Genomic DNA, 19,861 nt, shown 5'->3' with positions numbered 1-19,861 from the left:
AATTAATTGGGCTTAGCGGTATCTGCAAGCCAGCGATTCGAGCGTGCAAGTCAGTCTAATTTAAATCCAACTAACTTTTATCTTTCTTGACGACAATTTATAAATTTTGTACCTTTTAGTTTCTGTAAAGAAATCGAGGGCAATTCAAAATTCAGTTTCAAACTAACGACCGCCACGAGGACGAGGTAGGGTGATGGTCCGCTGTAGGACCGAAAACGAACAGCGGAAAAACCAGGAGCGCCACGAGGGCCGGGCCTAGTGACAACTCAGCAAACGAGCCGTCTGCCTGTCTCTTCTGTCTTCTCCCAATCCTGTCCATTTCAATTCAAGCACGCACCCGAGGAAAAGCGCCCCATTGAACAGAAGCAACCAACCCAGGCCAACCCGAACCCCAGACCAAACTGCCCCCTTCCGCCTCGCCGCCGGCGATCGCCTGAGATGTCGTGGCTCGCCCGCTCTCTCGCCACATCCCTCAACATCCCCGACAACTCCGGCGCTGACGATGACCCGGATGCCTCCCACACCCCTTCTCCCTCCGCGCGCATCCCGCCGCCGCCGCCGCTCCCCACTCACCCTCCGCATTCGGGCGCGGCGGAGGGCGTCAAGGAGGACCTTACCGAGCTCTCCAAAACCCTAACGCGCCAGTTCTGGGGCGTCGCCAACTTCCTCGCGCCACCGCCCGGGGAGACGTTGCCGTCACCCTCGCACTCTCCCCAATCAGCGGGGGGTCAATCCGCCGATGCGAGGACACCACCCGAGATCGCCGGGATCCGGAACGACTTCGCTGAGATCGGTGGGAGGTTCAGAAGCGGGATCTCCCGGATCTCAGGTCACAAGGCCGTCTCTGGGTTCTCTAAGATGGCCTCTAGTTTCTTCGCTCCTGATGACGGCGAGGAGGACGAGTGGGAAGAGGAGCGGAGACGACAGATTAGGCATGAGATGGGAGAGGAGGCGGTATGGCACGAGGAGGCGGAGGGCGACGAGGAGTGGCATCAGTGGGAGGAGAGGGTAAGACTTAGGGTGGAGGATGGCGATACAAGGCATGAGTTGGAGATGGAGAGAGCGAGGGATGAAGAAGATGACGAATTGGAAGAGCAGAGAGCGAGGCATGGGGATGGTGGCGAATCAGGGGAGCAGACAACAAGGCCTGGTGAGGATGGCGAACTGGAGGAGCTGAGGATAAGGCATGAGGAGGAAGTGGAGGAGGAATGGGATGTGATTGGAATCACTGAGGAGGTTCTTGCATTCGCCACAAACATTGCCAGGCACCCGGAGACCTGGCTCGATTTCCCGTTGCTGCCTGATGATGATGAGTCTGATGGACCATTCTCATGTAATCTCTTCACCTCTTCAATTTATTCATATTGATTCTCGTGAAATGACATGTAAAGTTTCAATTTTACCATTGGAAAGATGTGTTGCTAAGTTCAAGGCATGTTGGCTCTACGATAATTGAAAACTGTTCATATATTAACTACTATAAGCTTAATGTCTTGGTTGCTCCACGTTTTTATTGTTTTTGCGACCATTTTTCTACACATAGAAGTGCTTAACTAAACTTTTTGTTCCTTCAGATTTTGATATGTCCGATGCTCAACAAGAACACTCCTTGGCTATTGAGCATCTTGCTCCCAGATTAGCGGCTTTGCGGATTGAACTATGCCCAATACATATGAGTCAAGAATGTTTTTGGAAAATTTACTTTGTTCTTCTACATCCTAGACTGAACAAACATGATGCTGAGCTTCTATCTACCCCACAGGTAAAGTTCTCCTTACTCTTGATACTAAATTATCTCCCTGTTCAACATTGTTTCAGAAAATTGGGATAGATAAGTAGTAAGCTATATGCAGTTATGTGTGCATGTGAGGACTATAAAGTATAGTTAATAATTGATGGTCGGCTGATCTCTCATAACAAATTCGGTGGCAACATACTGGTGCTTAATGTTAAGGTTAGCGATGCTTATTCTTGTACCAAATATCTAGTTAGTTCCGACTTGACATTGTTTGGTTAGAATATTTCCCGAGACATCTCTTTTGTGGTCTACATTAATCATTCTTATGGGTTTAGTTATTTCATTAATGTGATACATGACAGTGACACACGGGAACTTCTAAAGGTCGTGTTGTTGTATGGGACGAAGAAAAGAATCCCATATTTCAATATCAGCAGTGTTGATATATGTGCTTATGATTCGAAGTAATTCTAGCTCTATGAGGAGAGACAAAACTTACAGTAGGTAGTATATTCTTATGATTCCCTGAGCTCTTAGACAGCATAGCTTAGCCATATATATATATATATATATATATACGGCGGCACTAAAATGCACCTGGGTGCATTTTAGTTTATGGATGCACAGACCCAAGACTTCCTGTCCCCGTCGCCGCCTCGCGCACAGATCCAAGACTCCCTGCCCCCCGCCGCCGCCTCACGCCTCCCTGTCACGCGCCACCCTATCCCCCGCAGCCGCCGATCGCATCCCTGTCACCGCGCCGCCGCCGTCTCCTCCTTCCTCCGATCCTCTAACCCTAGATCCATGGCCCCACCGTCGCTGCCGCACCTTGAATCGCCTCGATGCTCAACCCCGCATTAGGTGTGATTGCAACTGCTGTATAATTCTACCCAAATATCTGTTAAAAAATGTAAACAAAATGATTGCAACTGCTGGTGTGTTGTAATTGCAACTGCTGGTGTGGTGTGGATGCAACTACTGAGTTACTCTGATGTGATTGCAAGTACTGAATAACTCTGGGAAATTTTGTTAAAGAAATATGATTGCAACTGTTGGTCTGGTGTAATTGCAACTGCTGGTCTGGTGTGATTGCAACTTCTATATAACTATGTCCAAAATCTGTTAAACAAATAATGATTGCAACTGCTGTCTGGTGTAATTGCAACTGCTGGTCTGGTGTGATTGCAACTTCTATGTAACTATATCCAAAAATCTGTTAAACAAACAATGATTGCAACTGCTGTCTGGTGTAATTGCAACTGCTGATCTGGTGTGATTGCAACTTCTATATAACTATGTCCAAAAATCTGTTAAACAAATAATGATTGCAACTGCTGTCTGGTGTAATTGCAACTGCTGGTCTGGTGTGATTGCAACCTTTATATAACTATGTCCAAAAATCTGTTAAAACAAACAATGATTGCAACTGTTGTCTGGTAATTGCAACTGCTGGTCTGGTGTGATTGCAACTTCTATATAACTATGTCCAAAATTTTGTTAAACAAAACAATGATTGCAACTGTTGTCTGGTATAATTGCAACTGCTGGTCTGGTGTGATTGCAACTTATTTGAAGAGGTTGAGCCGTTCGTGGAGGAGCCGTTCACGGAGAAAGAGGGGCGGGGGCGAGGAAGTAAAAAAGTTCTGTCAGGAGCGTGCGGGAGGGACGAAGACGGCCTGGGTGGGGCGGTTGGCTCGGACCTGGCGCGTAATTCGGCCTGGGTGCATTCTCTATATTGAATGCACCCAGGTGTAATATATAAAAACAGTATATATATATATATATATATATATATATATATATATATATATATATATATATATATATATATATATATATATATATATATATATATCACACGCACACACACACACTTTCAAGAGATGTCGATTTAGTTCAACATGTGCGTTAGCACATTTCCAGTTTCATTCTCAAATCTCAACTACTAGGCATAAGAGTTGTTGGTTCAAATGCACCATACAAACTAAACATGCTATGCTATTTAGTGGTCTGATGAAGGAAGCTGAAATAATCTTCATCTAACTTCTCTTGAAGCTAGCAACTACAATTATGTTGTCTCTTCCATAGTGCCAGGCATATTTTGATCATAAACACATATTGTGATCAAATCTAGAATTTTCATGGCAGATGACCAACTTGTCCCACGTTAAGTGTCCATAAAAGGAAAAATACATAGTTTATGTACTTAGACATAAATGGTAGCAATGTGAGACAGAGAACAACACGTCAAAGTATGAACATCATTACTTCTACATGTGTCTAATGGCAGAGGAAGGGATTAAATTAAGATATAATGAAGTGCCAAAGTAGGCAACATAGTTGAGTAAGATTGAAATTTGAATTGTTTTCTACACAGTACACATGCAAGATTGAATGATTTTCTATTTGCCAATGAAGAGATTATGCACTGTTGAGTCCATGTCCATCTGTACTTAATTATTTGCAGTGTTCTTCATAAATTAGTATTAAATTTAAACAACAAATTAAAATTAAATAAATAAGTAAACAACAATTGAAAAAAAAAACTTCTACGGCTGCAAATTGGGCCTTACTCCCATACCTGATCAGTGCACGTCCGTTGTTTGTGCGCCTGTTCCCCTGTATCAGTGTGTGGCATAGCACCGCTGTCTTAGCGTAACCACCTCGCCGGCTCACCGAGTCTGTCTCCGCATCAGTGCTAAGCCCTAGGCATCTACATCTGCAAAATCAGTAGCACCCTAGAACTCGAATCGACGAATTGTCTTGGACTGGGATACTATAGGCAGACTGCCGGATGGAAACAGAATATGTATGAGCAGGTGTCCAAACAATAGAGGCAGAGCACACAGTGATGGCCCATACCATACGCAAGGCTCATAGCCACAATCTAGAAAACTATTCGTTCGTTCCTTCTTCTGTCTACTGGGCAGACTCTGTTCAAAGCTTGCTTCGATGTTCATGGCCAATCAAAGGACAGGGTGTGTGTCCAGCAAGTCATTGGGGAGATCTACTAGGAAGTCAAGGTATGGCGGCAGCCATACCTAGCCATATCAGATCCTTCGTACCTGCATGGCTGCATGTGTGTGCCTACATGTTGCAGCAATATATGAGATTGCTTCATCTATCTTTTACAGTGAGTAGTAGATAAGCTTCCTTCAAGCTATATGTAATATGCATTTTTGCACATACTTCTGAGGAGCTAGTCATGTCAAATTGGTTGTTTTTTATTTGTCTAGAAATATAATCATATCAGCATGTGTTAGACCTCCCAAGCTAGATTTGGATGCTCTAGGTAATTTGTTGGCATAATTTAGGTCTATGTGGTTAGATTTCTCTGACCTCTAGTTTGCATGTTGCGTCTAGATTTGTTGGTGCAGCAATTGTGATATTGCTGATTGATGTACTAAAAAACTTGGCCCCGTTGGGAGACCTCACCACGGTGTTGTGCTAGGATGAAGTTTATTGTTCGTGGGACCGAGCCCCCCTCCCAATCTAAGACCGGCAGTCCAACACATGCCACTTAGAACCCAGGAAGGCCGCATGTCTCGCTGTAAAGGGTGCAGTGGACAATATGTTACACTAAAAACTGCTGATAAGGGGGTCAACTCAATGGTGAAAATCTGAATCTCTAAATTTGACCTTGAAGTGCAGATTCAAGCAAGGACATGTTCTCATAGCTAGCAGTTAGGGGCAGTTATATGGCCTGTTTGGTTGGAGGTCTGGCATGATTGCCAGGCAAGAGATCCTGGGCAGTGGTGTAGCTAGGATCTAGAGCAAGGGTGGTCTCTCTTATATGTAAAATCAAATTATCAAGTGGTCTACATGCTTTTTTTTTATTTTAAAGAGCTTATCTACTATAACCGTAAACCAAATTTTAGGTTGGTCCGTGGACCACACGACCACCTAGCTAATTCCGCCTACGATCCTAGCCCCAGGCGTCCAAAATCGGATGATTGGGATTGATGCATGGCCCAAATTGGACGTATGGAATGCATGCCTGGCCTAGGCAACTTTTTGAATCCACCAACCAAACAGGTCCTCAATATGAACTCTCAGAAGATGTCAAACAGTATTTTATGCATGTATGGTAGACTTTTTCGGTGATGTCACAAATTGGGCAAGATAAGTGTAGAAACATCTGTGTATTGGATTATTATATAAAAGAGAATTTAGTAGTACAGGCCCATGGCTTATGTAGATTCTGCTACTAACAACATAGCATGCCTGAGGCTGTCCATCCATGCGTGTTGTGCACTAATAGTCTAAGAACCTCCTTTTTTTAATGAGATATGGTTAAACAAAATTCCAATTAAGCACTTGCAAGATCCTGCATAAAGAGGACCAGGGTGTATATATTCTTTGTCTTCAACGGACTGTTGCCCTTGCCTGTTGTCCATGCACAACCTTTTCTGGTTTACTATAATATGGCTGCTTGTGATGGTTTAACTTGAAGTAAGCTGATTGCATCTTGACAATGCTCACCTGCACCCTAGTGTCGATGACCAGATCAAATAAAGATAGTTTGGCATTAATGTCTTGCTAGGTATTTAAATTTCAAACTCCAACTGAATTAATAGAAGAATCAGTGAGGAAAAGTTAAAAAGTAATTAAAACTGCTTGCATTAGTGATTAATATTCTGCACATTTTATTTCTTTCTATAAAGAACACCTTCCCCTGAGTTGACTTCCTTGAACTTTTGGGCTCCATTTATCTCATGGGCACACCAAAAGGAGGGATGCACAATAGAATATCAGCTGTCGTGGTTGATGCAATCATCATAACTAAAGACATGATTATTTGCCATTTCTGCTGGTATCAAACAGTTTATTCTATGAATAATTATACCTGCTTGAGCCTGTAATCATGTCCAGTTCTTATTCTTGCAGATCGTGGAAGCTAGAGCAATGCTTATGCAACGTTTGCAATACCAGTCCAAACTTGAAACTGAGCATCTAGGTCATCATAAGGATGACCTTGGAGTTCAATTACGAGGAGACACCTTGAAAGATGCTACAGAAGCATTCCCATTCACGCGATGGGAAGCAGCTTCTGTTATGCCCATAACAGAAATTGAGATTGAGAAGCATCCTATCCAAGTAACTGAAGTTGCAGTTGTGGACAAATCGGTCATCGAAGAGGAGCTGCCCAAGGGTCATGCTGAGACCTCAAATGTTTTGCAAGAGGCCTTTGATGATGACATAGACGATTGGTTCGAGGAGGCTGATCTTGCTGGCCACCCAACTATCCACATAGGTGACGAGGAAGACGTGTCTTTTAGTGACTTGGAAGAGGATGACGTGAAATGATTTATAGTTGCAATTGCAATTTGCAAAGGGAGAAATCGACCTGTGTATTGGAAACTGGACACCTCTGCTGTAAAAGAAAATGGAGGTGAAAGTTGTTCGTAGACACCTCTGCTGTGCAAGAAAATGGAGAGGTGAAAGTTTTTCGTGAATGGGATTGGGTGTACATTGAAAACTGAGCGGTGTTGTTCGCGAAAAGGGTGTACATTGAAAACTGAGCGGCTTTGTTTTGCACTCAAGCTGCTAGGGTGAACGCAATGTGATCCACTCAAGATATGATGGGGTGCTACATTTTACTAGCTTTACAGTTTGTAATTTGATTCATACTCTTGTGTACATAAGCATTCGTGATGTTCTAAGGTCAGACAATAAAGTTCCATGTGTTACAATAAAATTTTTTCTGTTATTTGGTCAAAGAATTGCAATATAATAGTATGTTGTATTGCAGTGTTTGATTTCAGGAATAAACTAGTCTAGTATCTTCTCACTCCTCATTTATTTATTTTGTGGAATAGAATGAGTTAGAAATAAGCTATTCCATTATATACTCACTTCCCACTTATTTTCTCACTTATTTTGTCTAGTTCGTGGAATGAAATAAGTTAATCCACCATCTCATTCCTTATAGTTAGTATTAACATGAGAAACTCATTTATTATAGTTAGTATTAACATGTGAAATAAATTCATTATACCAAATTTGAGAAATATACTTATAATGCATCATCTCATTTTAGATAAAGTTATTTCTCGAACCAAACACACCTAAGTTCTTGATAAATTGAACGTCACTCTGCTTACTTTTATCTGATACACTTTATGTACAGTTTTGTACTGCTTCCTGACATAAATTCTTGGTACTCGAGGTCCAGGAAGTTATTGGAACCGACGCACCAATGGAAGCGTCTATGCAGAACAACAGGTGCATTCTGCGAACAGGTATCAAGACCTGATGTTGTTGAAGTTATTCGAGAGCTTCCCAAGGTGTGACCATAGGAGGCTCCCCAGGGAAGGTCTGGGCCTCTCCTGAGGCTGAGACCCGGCGGCGGGCGGGGCTGGTACGCTAGTCTTCCTCACCGGCGGCCAGCCAGGGGCCTCCTTCACAACGTCGAGCGAGATATCCATCTCGGCGACCCTCGCCTGCACGGCGCGCAACGACTCAGCGCGCACCTCGCCTCCGGTGTCCGTGACGAGGTAAAATATGCCGAAGGCCTCGTCCTTGTGCCTCTTGAGCTCAACTCTCAGCAGCGACAGGCCGTGCTCCCGCAGCACCCTGGTGAAATCCGATAGCAAGCCCGACCGGTCGGCGGCGCGCACCTCCACCCTGACGCCCTGCAACGTTCAACGCCGGCCGCGTGTTAGTTTAACGAGGCGGCGGTCGGCGCCCGATAAGTATGGCGGCGAGGAATGGTCGAGCCTGACATGAGTGGCCCTCCGCTCCACCGCGGCCACGAGGCACCGGGAGACCTTCTGCCTCTCGGCGCTGTTGTCGACCGTGCGCCCGTCCTTGTGCCGGATGTAATACTCCTGCGTCGATGATGCCAAGGAAAGGATGGCATAGTGTCAGTCTCTGCCGCCGTGCAGTATTCTTTCTACTCAAAAGGGGGTGATGATGCAATGCGTCATGGCCACCCACGTACTGACAAGAGCTGAGAGACAACCTGAATGGCAAGAGGCCCCTGGGATCCGACGGTAGCGTGGAAGACGACGTACTGCATGTCGGTGAGCGCGCACACCGTGTCGAAGAGCAGCCTGGGGCGGTCCCTGCTCGTCATCTTGACGACGGCGTAGCCCCGCTCCTCCCAGCTGTCGATGGACACCCGCGTCACGGCGCGGCGGGCCGTCCGCGCGGTCGCCGCCTTTTCGCCCACGCTGAAGAGGTCCTCGTCGACGGGGGTCGGGGCCGGGCCGGACTCGTAGTCCCTGTCGTCGTGCATGAGTTGGTGCAGGCGGCGCTCCGTGTGCACGCGGCCCTGCGCGGGCTCCGACACGCGCACCCAGTGGCGCTCCCCGGTCACGTTCTCGCGCGCGTCCACCACGGCGTTCACCAGCCGCTCGATGCGCGCGCACCGGCCCGGGAGCAGCGCGGCGCCGCCCGCGGTGTCCGTCACGTACAGCACCCCAGCCGCGCGGCCGTTGTGCGTCCACGCCTGCCCGGACGCGACGTGGCACCCGTTGTCGGCCAGCACGGACGTGATGGAGGACAGGAGCCCCGGGCGGTCGTGCACCGTGAACTCGAGCGCGGCGCAGCCCGAAACGTCGGGGCCGCCCGGCCCGACCACGTTGCCCAGGCACGTGGTGAACCTCGGAGACGGGCCGTTGCCCGGCCGGTGGGTCGGCACGAGCGCGCGCTGGATGAACTCGGGCAGCGACGGGTCCGTCAGCTTGCGCCCGATCTGGTCCGTCACATGGAACACTGCATTGGGTTGGGCAACAGTGAGAGCCGGTCAAGAACCGACTGAATTGCGTGTGGGGGAAAAGGGTTCCCAACTTCCCATGAAAAAAGACCGGAGTCAAATTCGATGGGCGATGACACGATGGAATTCAAAACAAACTTGACAAGAGGAGCAGTCCTTGCCATCCATGAGCCAGCCGCCGTCGGAGGAGATGTACGACTTGGAGATGACGAGGTCGAGATCGGTGAGCAGCTGCACCATCTCCAGCAGCACGCCGTCCCGGTTCACGCTGTCAACCTGGGAACGGGGAGGCCCACGAAATCAGAACGAGGACGTCCTGGTCCTGTGCTGTGCATGCCATGCTATGCTCTGTTTACCTTGACGAGCGTGCAGTCCTCGCGTGTCTCATTGTCGACGACGACCCTACAACCACGCGAAGCTCGTCAGAAGAGAAAGGGGGGTCGCGGAGCAAGATAGCGGAGGATGATGCGTACCCTGGGGTGCCGAAGCGGTCGAGTAGCGGGTCGAAGTCCGGTTCGAAGTACGGCCCGGAGACGTACTTCATCACCGCCGAGGGCACTGCCGTGCCGCTGGCTTCCTCCTTGGACAGAGCTTCTTGATTCCGCAGATCTTATTTATCTCTGCCTAGGTGGAAACCTGCAGGGATTATAAAACTATGGTAAGAAAGGCCGGGTAGATGAGAGATCCAATCTGAGGCCAAGAACAGAAAGAAACAAACAGAGAGAGAGAGAGACAGAGACGGGGGGCAAAGAAAGAAGACAACACGATGAACGCGCCCCGTGTTCACATGCGACGCCGCGGGTCGCCGGCGCGGCGGCGTGGCAGCGCAATGACAGCATCCTCGCTGGGGACGCGGGATATCACCAACGTACCCTTCTCCCTTGGGGGAACGGAGGCGACGAAACCAACGGAGCGAGGGGTTATATAGGGCAGACCGTGGACGAGCGAGAATGGAGGAGGGATCGGAGGCGGGCGGGAGATCGATTGCCTTGCGTTCTCCCGCAGGAGCGGGGAGCCTGCCAAGCGCCCAAGCCGAGGCCCGGGAGGCCGAGAGCGAGGTCACGTGTGGTGGTGGAGCGCGCCCGGTCCCGGGCTCCGAATCTCCGATTTGCTCCGCGCGCCTCCGTTCGTTGGCGCCGCTCCTCTCTCTGCGAATCGGCGGCGTTTTGAGCGGGGGCCGCGAACGGGCACCGCGCCACGAGGCCCACGACGGACGGGCGCCGAGACACGTGGCGGAGGCACCCTAGCTGCTAGTGTAGTGTGGCCTTTGTCCGGTTCATCGCGGAATTACACATCTCTGTTTTTTCTTGCCCTTTTTTTCGTTCCAACACAACTTCGGTTCCTCCACTGATGTTCTGACCCATTCCACTCCCCCCCCCCCACCCCCCCCCCCCCGCCCCCCCTAGGGACACTGAGCTTCCGACACTTGTCGACCGCGACCCGTCAAGGCTTTGCTTTTAGATCAGAATCTGCTCACGGTACGATCGTGTCTTTTTTCGATTGCCATAGGGAGAGGTTTCTTCATGAGGGTCTACAGAATTGTTTCGTTTCCTGTGATCACATGGAGAAATTGTGCAGATCACTTTTATTATAAATATATCTAGACATACTAGCGCGGAAATGCACGGATTTTTCGTCTCTTTATCATGTGTACAGCTATGCAAAATTGTTAGGTCTTGTTTGGTTATTCTCAATAGACATGGATTAGATGTGATTGGAAAAAATTAAAAAGTTTAACTTATTTGGGATTCAAACTCATCCTATCTCACTCAATCTATATAGATTGAGAGCTAACCGAATAAGCCCTTATCTGTAGAAAAATCCTCATGCTGCCTTTTTCACCACAAAATCGAAGGATGCGACATTCACGATATATGGGTTCATCTTCAATGCCGGATGACACACAAGATTGGCATACTCATAGGTTTTTAGGCTTTCCAGGAGCATCCCTAACAATTCTCAAAACACTTTTTTTAATATAGGGTTTATGGCAATATAAAAAAATCATCTTTCAACCACATGAAGATCTAATAATTTATCTTCAGTGTTGGAATCCGTAGAGGCCACAAGAGCCATAGGGATGACTCAGCCCGCTTGGGGAAAAAGACAGCGAGCAGGGATGGCCATAGAGGAGATTGGGAGATGTCAAGAATCAAGATGCTAGCTTGCTATAAACTGCAACCTGCTGCAAGGCTGCATTACTTTATGGAGTTGAGAGATGCAAATGCACACTTGTTTATTGCAAAGTTATCTACTTTTGCTTGAATTATTAAACATGTCATTACTATCATACAATTTGTAATGTATTAAGGTTGCTTTAATGGACCTTGTTTGTGATTTATGTGATACATTTTTTTTGCTAAAGGGCTGGTGCCACTCTAGCGGCTTGTCTGTTAGTGCTAGCTGCTAGTACCTAGTTATTCCTTAATTGGGGATGAGAATCTATTGGGGACCCGAAACCCGAATGATGATGGGTATGAGACGAGTTTTGTACCTATGGTGGGTATGAGGATAGATCAAACATGATGGGGATGGGTGCTATAATCTGGTGGGGAATTTTCCATTGACATCTCTAAACACCATGCAGTTTAGGGACTAAGCAGTCCTCTAAACGGTTTACTCATTTAAACGGTCAACGCTCGGTCAAAATGGCATAAACGAAACAGGTTTAAACACTGTTTAGCCTATTTACCGAGTCGTTTTCTTGATAGGGCCGAAATATGATGGGCTCAACTGCATTGGCCTGCTACTGTTTGGGTTCCCTCACCTTCCTTGCCCGAGCTTGTCTTCTTTCCTTTGGTTTTTGATAATTTCTATACATGAATATGTCCTCTTCTAGCATGTTTTAGTTGTTGTTCTATAATTAACTAAACTAGGGGTTGAGTTTAGTTGTCTTGAATTGGTCATTTTGGTTATATGGATATGTAATATGTTATGTGGGAGTTGTTGTCCGTTTATCACAATTTTGTATCGCTAAACCAAATCTATTTGTGGATTTACTTATTTACTCTTATTGAAATTTACATAATACATACTAACCATTAACCCTTCTTTTGTAGGTACATGGTTTAGATGGAGTGGGCATAAAAAATTTTGTGTTTACTTAAAAAAAGGTTAGTAAAAAGCTATTTAATTTTGCTGAAATGTTGATATAGTAGGAAACCGTTTAGACTGTTTAAACACGTTTACACACTAAACAATGCCTCGTACTTCGTCTACCATTTACCATTAGTTGCGCGCAAGTCCGTGTCGGTAAAAAACGTGGCCATGTACGAAATTGTGAAATAGAGGCCACTTCTCACAAAATCATTGAAAAGTAAAAAAACATATAATAATACAAATATTGTGATGTATATATAGAAATAGAATTTATGAAAAGCGTACATGTTAAACTTGTGGTTATATAAATTTTATTTGAACAACTTCATTGTCTTTGTGTTCCTTGAAATGAACTCTTCAACGATATGATCGTATTCAATCCTGTGAGACTGGATGTTGGGTGATAGCAGCGAGCGAAACGAGCAACGTCGTGGTGTGGGCCGAGGAGCAGCAGCGTGCCAGCGGTAGGCGAAAATGATGCATCCGTCCACGACAGACGAAACGATTCCTGCGTCGTGCGTGCTGCGGTCGGTATGATTTCCAAGATTTCTAATGACATAGACCTAATTAAAAGTATTAATTAATAGGCCAAAAACTTGGGGTCCTGTTCGGGCGCACCGGCCGCAGCCTGAACGTATACTGGTCGTATATTATGTTGATTGAACGTTATAGATATGCTAGGGCGTATCTTACCTGCACTACGACGAAGGGGCAACTATACTAGCCTTGTCTATACGGTACGATTACCCTTGTGTCCTTGTCCTGCGCTGACGGTTGCAGCCGCCATGTACACGGTTAGATATGACTGTTCTATCTCGATCCCTGGTGGAGTGGTGGGCGTCGGCTTGTAGCCGCCAGCCAGGTCCCTGGCACCGAATTTTTTGTATTTTAGCCCCTAAACTGAAGTAAAATCACGTTTAGACCTAAAAAATTTTAAATGCAGTTTTGGACCCTTAGCTCGGTGCCACAGGCTGTGGCGCCGAGGTAACACAGCTCGGCGCCACAGCCTATGGCGCCGAGCTGTGACGTGGCCGCAACGGCTAGTTCCGTCTAGGGCTGACCTGGCTCTGACGTGGCGGCGGCGCGCCCTCGTAGCTCGGCGCCACAGATCTTGGCGCCGAGCTACGAATTCCTATAAAAACGCCCGCGCGGCTGGCCGAGAGCAGCTCATTTCGTCCCATTTCCAAACTTCGTCAAAATTTCCTGGATTCAAAGATTTGAGTTGGTTCACTTCGTAGACCAAGGTATGATTTCCAACTGATTCGTTTTGTATATTAGGTTGTTAGTTTAATAATTTGTATACACCTATTATATTATCATTTCGATTATTAGTTTGTGTAAACTTATTATAAAGCATAATAGGTACAAGTGATAATTATAATCATTTATTAGATGAAAGACATGTACCGAGAGGCGTTGTGGCAGAAGAGAGGTCGTCCTCGGGAGTTATATCCGGACGTATCTAGTAAGGATGCTCCTGTTCCTCCTGAACTCCCCGTGCCTAACTGTGACTGTGGCAGACTGGCTTGGGTACATCAATCACAACATCCAGACACGGCTGCTCGCTGCTACTACCTTTGTGGCACTTTGGACGTACGTAGCTTATGACTTGTCACTTAACTTTGTTCGCATTCATTATTTTGTAGATATGTAATAGTGCATCTTTCCATTATTTTAGGGACATCAGAAGTGTTTCTTTTTCCAGTGGATCGATGGTCCTGATAAATTTGACCCTCGATATCTTCTTTTCGTTAATTGGTTGAGTGGAAAGACCAGTCATGAGCGTTTTAAGCGTTGGGTACCTCCTCCACCGAATCCTCCACCAATGACGGATGCGGAGAAGGAGGTAGCAACAGAAAGACGGCTGGACTCACCGCCTCGATGCGATTGTGGAGACCGTGCTGTCATCGACGAAGACTATGACAAGCAGTTCTGTTGTCCGAACATTGATTATGTGAGCCCATTGATACGCTAAATGTATGAACTAGTTTTTATTTACAATAAATTACTAATTTTTTCTCCTGCAGCCATACGGGTGGCGTAAGTGTCGTTTCAGAGAGTGGTTGTATGGTCCTTTGTCCCATTGGCCAGAGCCAGAGGTAAAGGAAAAGAGATACATGGGGTGGGCGGCAGAAGAGGTCAAATTTGATCCAGTACTCTGCAAATGCGGTATTGAAGCTAAGTATGGATTAGTTCCTTCGGAGCTTGGTGTTGGATATTTTTGTGGACATATGGTCGATTACGATGAGGTTGGTATTTTTTTTTGCACCAGATGTAATGTTATAGCGGTACTTACTATTTTTTGTAGGAGACGAGGAAATGCAGTTGGGAGAGTTACGACGACAAAGGAGAGGTGATGCGCACAATAGAGTCCATGAGAATAATGGGACAGAAGATGCGTTGTGGATCTCGGCTCGTTGATTCGTACATTAACGATCGCATACGCGACATGCGTAGGGAAGCAAAATCTGCCTTTTATGATAGCCCGAAGCGTGCAGAGTATAGGAGGTTGAAGGCGGCAGATGAGAAGAGAGCACAGGATGCAAGGGAATGGGAAGCGGCTCAAGCCGAGAAACAGATGTTGGATAATCTTGCTGATCGCCTCAAGGGAAGTAAGTGAGATAAATGATATTATAATTATGTTAGTACAATTTATTTATCCTGACTTTGCTAACTTAATTTTCTCATTATATTTGCAGAGATTGGAAGCGGCGTAAACTATTTGGCCGATGAGGCGCATGCGAGATATGTTCAGGATAAAATGGCAACGGTTGAGCTAATGGAGGAGGAGGACGACGACACATCTAGATTGAGTGAGCTTATCGCCCTCGCAGAGGCAGAATTACATGAAGAAGAGGAGGACGACATGTCAAGGTTGAGTGAGCTCATAGCACTAGCTGAGGCAGGATTACGTGCTCAAGGTTGTGTACAAAGTGTAACAAAAAAAATCGACATATTAGAATAAAATTTGTGTATAAAAAAATATATCACACCTGACTAAGTGTCCAAATGCATGTACGTGAGTTGTGCCCAAGTCTACCGCATTTTCCGCATTCATTCTGCTCTGGGTCCATGAGAAAGGGGGACGCTCGTCCTCTCCTACTGCGACCGGAAACCTGATCCATAACCATGTTGCACCGGCTCCTTTTCCTACTACCACGTTTGTCCCATCGATGCGCTGGATCAACAACGTATACCGGACCGGTGTACGTTGGCCATTGTGACTCATCAAGAAATGGCTCGAAACGAGGGCTCCAGGTACGTACTAAGCTCTCTACACTGAACTCAGAAGGTATTCTGCTCTCAAATGCAAAGTTACGATGACGTGCGGCCGCAACATAATGAGAACATGGAAAATGGTATTGTCTAGGTTTACCACATCCACACCAGAATGCATCAAGTAACACGACATGTGTCCTCGAAGGTCGCACCTCACCGTCGGAAGTTATGCCGCCTAGTGTTGTTACCTCGTATTTACCCAGCTCCTCATCAAAGCATTGTACCTCATGTCTATGGGCACGTTCCTTTGCATTATTAAGGTGTGATGTTGGTTTAGGTGCCCATCTCTGCCCTCGGGTCTGCATTGCCTTGGCCTGCGCGTGTCTATCATTAAACCAAGCCACAAGCCTATAAAAAGTGAATGTTACTATAGCATTGACTGGCATGCCCCGTATACCCTTGAGCACACTGTTAAATGACTCGGCCATGTTGCTAGTCTGAAACTCGAACCGCCAGCCACCTTCGTCGTAGGCCCTTGTCCATTTGTGCGGTTCCCTCAGCAATCCAGCAATCCAGTTCTTACCTTCAGCATTTGTTGCATCTTTTAGTTCCTTCAACTTATCCTCGAAAAACGAAACCTCCAACTGACGACATACCTCCTCAAAAAGGGGAAAGTTAGCCTTGCTATGATCCTTTCGAAGAAGATTTTCTGCTAGATGTCGAGTGCACCATCTGTGGTGCATGGGTGCGTAGCCAGGAATCTGCTCTTGCACTGCATTAAGAATACCTTGGTGTCTGTCAGATATGACACCAACCTCGCGTCCAGGGCCTACGACATGGATGCGTACAAGCCGCAAGAACCAAGACCAACTATCTCTGTTCTCCCTCTCCACCAAAGCAAATGCCAAAGGAACCAGTGAGTTGTCTGCGTCGCATGATATGGCAACCAACAATGTGCCCTTATACTTCCCAAGCAGAAAAGTACCATCAATAGAGAGCACGGGACGACAATGCCTGAAGGCCTCTACGCACTGCGAGAAACACCAAAAAGCACGAAAAAATATCTCTTTGTCGTTCCTCCATTCATTAGGTTTGGGGATGTACTCGTAATGCATGCCTGGGTTTTTTGCTTTCATTGCATTGAACAATACTGGTAACTTCTCATAACCCTCCTCCCAATCCCCGTATATCATCTTCCATGCCGGCTGCTTTGCCCTCCATGCTTTCCCATATTTGATCCTGTAACCAAACAGCTCCGAAGTCATGGTCATAATTGACTTCACCTTCAAGTTTGGCTGACCCTTCAATATCCCCAATATCCTTTTCGCAATCAGGGTAGATGTCAACTGACGATGCTTAGAGCTCAGCTCTGTCTGGGCACAAGTGTGTGGACCTACAATTTTGGTGATCTTAAACTTTCCGGTGTCCTTCTACCTTCGGGCACATACCCTCCAATTACATTCTGGCACCTCGCACACAACAGTGTAACGACGCTGTGCATACGAATGTCTCACCTTGAACGGCCTCTTTTGGTTCACAGAATATTCCTGTAGCCATCGTCTCAGTGTAGGCAGATCCTTGAAAAGTAAGCCAACCTTAATCTCAATGCTGTCGGCGTTATCCGGAGCCTCTAGCAGTTCATCATCACGTCCTTCAGCATACGCACGGGTCGAATGACTTAAACTGCTAAATTCATGTACTGCAGGGTCTCGCTCCGGACACAAACGTCTTATGAGTTCAATTTCTTGCTCGGTCATTTCTTGAACCGCACGGTCATCATCAGAATCTACGGCCCGTGCAGCCTCATATGGCTCCTCCTCATCCTCAATCTGAACATCAACACTATTGGATGCCCTGCATATGTTGTCCATATTATATGACACAGGCACATCAATCTGAACATCAGCATTATCGATATGTGAAGATCCTGCATCGGGTCGGAGCAAGAAAAACCACATTAAAAAGTCTAATCAAACGAAATAATGATGGATACGAACAATGTGTCGAAGACACTTACTAGGATGATCGTGAACTGGATCCTGGGTCAATGGGATCTCTTGGGGGGTACCACCGCATTAGAAGCCCCACAAACGCCGGGAATAGGACGAGAAATCCCATACTCGTGTGGACCCGATTGAGCATCAGGCACAACAACGACTTCTTCATGAAGCTCTACCAAAGGAGCTTCAATACGAGATGCATTTGGCATTTGTGGAGACAACCCGACTGGACCTCCGCAATGACTAACAGGTAACTTTTGAACAACCACATCCAAACATGGTGGAACCATCGTCTTCACAATTCTTAAATATATCACCCAATCATCTTCTGAGGTAATGGAGATCAACCGTCGGACAACTGTTCCATATGTAATATGGGACAACAAACCCTGAATTAATATTCTAGGGTCGTTTATGTCGCAACTAAACTCCTCACAAGCTCGAGCCAAAAGCTGGTCAAAAGTTGGTCTTTCAACGAACAACATGGTCACGATCTTCATACCATCAAAAGTAACACTCCCATAAGCATCTATCTCCACCCTTCCTCCATGGTATAGTGTTACTAGGCTGTCCATCTATTTCAAAAATGGATTACTAACTCAATAATGGCTACATACTTAAGCCTACTAACTTACTAAGTAATAAATATATATTAACTAATAACTATACAATAAATATTAAATAAACACATCAAACGAAATTACATAATCTATAAATAATGTACGAAAACTATGTATACCTGAGAACGCGTACGACTCCAGCTAACGGTGGAGAAGGTCAAGTCGGACGAACACCTACGTACAAAAAAACCAATTGTCAGTAAAAAATTTGGCAGCACCTCCCCTGTAAAGTGATGTTTATAGAACCTGCGAATAAACGACAACACGATGGTTGCCAACACAGAAAACATGTAATATCAATGCGCTAAACAAAATGGTAACTATATAATCACTAAGAATTTACTAAACACTAACAATATGCTAAGCAAGAAACTAGCTAACTATTTTAATAAACACGAACAAGAGCTAACAATTTACTAAACAATAAAAAAATACCTAACAATAGCTAACAATTTACTAACTAATACCTAACAATAGCTAACAATTTACTAACTAAGTAAATACCTAACAATAGATAGCTAACAATAGATAGCTAACAAGAACTAAGTAAATAGCTAACAATTTAGTAACTAAAAAATAAAAAAAATACCTAGCGGCAGCCGGTGGCCGGGCCGGGTCGGTGGCGCAGGCGCTCCGGGGCGGTGGCCGGGCCGGGGAGGTGGCGCGGCGGCGAGGGAGCTCCGCGGCGAGCTCGGCGGCGAGCTAGGCAGCGAGCTCCGCGGCGAGCTCTCGGCGAGCAAGGCGGGCGGGGGCTATCGGCGAGCTCGGCGGGCGGCGGCCGGGGCACTCTCGCCGAGCGCGGGCGGCGGCGGAGGTAGGTAGGCGCGGCGGCGGGCTAAGGAACGGCGGCAGCGGGCGTCGGTTCCGTGAAACAGAGAACAAACGAAGAGGAAAGGGAGGTCACGGTTAAGTTTCCTAGCTCGGCGCCAAGATCTGTGGCGCCGAGCTAGGTGTGCCACGCGGACTTCCACGTCACGAAGCTCGGCGCCACAGCCTGTGGCGCCGAGCTGTGTTAGCTCGGCGCCACGGCCTATGGCGCCGAGCTAAGGGTCCAAAACTGCATTTAAAATTTTTTTAGGTCTAAACGTGATTTTACTTCTGTTTAAGGGCTAAAATACAAAAAATTCGGTCCCTGGCCCCTGTCCTCTGGGACGGCCTGCACAGTATTACACGCGCAAGCAAGTAGCAACGACGCGACACAAGCGCCGAACCCGTACGTCGTACGTCATCAGTGGTCCATGGAACATGGCTGCCCGCCGTCTCTTGCGGCGGCAGCATTCAAGCGCGGATCAGAGTGGGCCGTGGGGTGCATGCATGGCCAGCTTCAGTCGGTCGAGCACGGTGCCGACTCCAGTAGCTTAGCTAAGCCGCGTCGATCGGCCGCCCGTACGTGCCCGCCGGGCGATGACAGCGGGCCGCGGCGGCGCGACCCCCAGTGCCTGAACAAAACGCCACGCGGGCGGCG

The 19,861-nt window shown here is 46.8% G+C and overlaps 2 protein-coding genes across 4 annotated transcripts; one reads left to right on the top strand and one right to left on the bottom strand.

The window, feature by feature from the left end:
• Positions 1-376: 376 nt before the first annotated feature.
• LOC100281452 (uncharacterized) lies at positions 377-7,431 on the top strand. Its single transcript, NM_001154370.2, has 3 exons — positions 377-1,333; positions 1,575-1,762; positions 6,626-7,431. The coding sequence occupies exons 1-3, from the start codon at positions 439-441 to the stop codon at positions 7,043-7,045; spliced, it is 1,503 nt and encodes a 500-aa protein (NP_001147842.1). The 5' UTR covers positions 377-438; the 3' UTR covers positions 7,046-7,431.
• A 299-nt stretch (positions 7,432-7,730) lies between these two features.
• LOC103643955 (ACT domain-containing protein ACR3) lies at positions 7,731-10,791 on the bottom strand. Of its 3 annotated transcripts, none has more exons than XM_020546914.3 (7): positions 10,224-10,657; positions 9,932-10,094; positions 9,815-9,860; positions 9,620-9,734; positions 8,703-9,457; positions 8,464-8,568; positions 7,731-8,373 (listed from the first exon to the last, which is right to left on the bottom strand). In XM_020546914.3, the coding sequence occupies exons 2-7, from the start codon at positions 10,000-10,002 to the stop codon at positions 7,984-7,986; spliced, it is 1,482 nt and encodes a 493-aa protein (XP_020402503.1). In that variant the 5' UTR covers positions 10,003-10,094; positions 10,224-10,657; the 3' UTR covers positions 7,731-7,983. The 3 variants fall into 3 exon arrangements, with proteins under 3 accessions (XP_020402503.1, XP_020402505.1, XP_020402504.1); XM_020546916.3 differs by having other exon boundaries at positions 7,752-8,373; positions 10,447-10,791; XM_020546915.3 differs by having other exon boundaries at positions 7,752-8,373; positions 9,932-10,657.
• Positions 10,792-19,861: the final 9,070 nt, after the last annotated feature.

This window comes from Zea mays, chromosome 1 (assembly GCF_902167145.1).
Source record: "Zea mays cultivar B73 chromosome 1, Zm-B73-REFERENCE-NAM-5.0, whole genome shotgun sequence".
NCBI classification, from domain to species: Eukaryota; Viridiplantae; Streptophyta; class Magnoliopsida; order Poales; family Poaceae; genus Zea; species Zea mays.
Note: the sequence above shows the minus strand (reverse complement) of the source record. Positions and strands in the feature narration are given on the sequence as shown.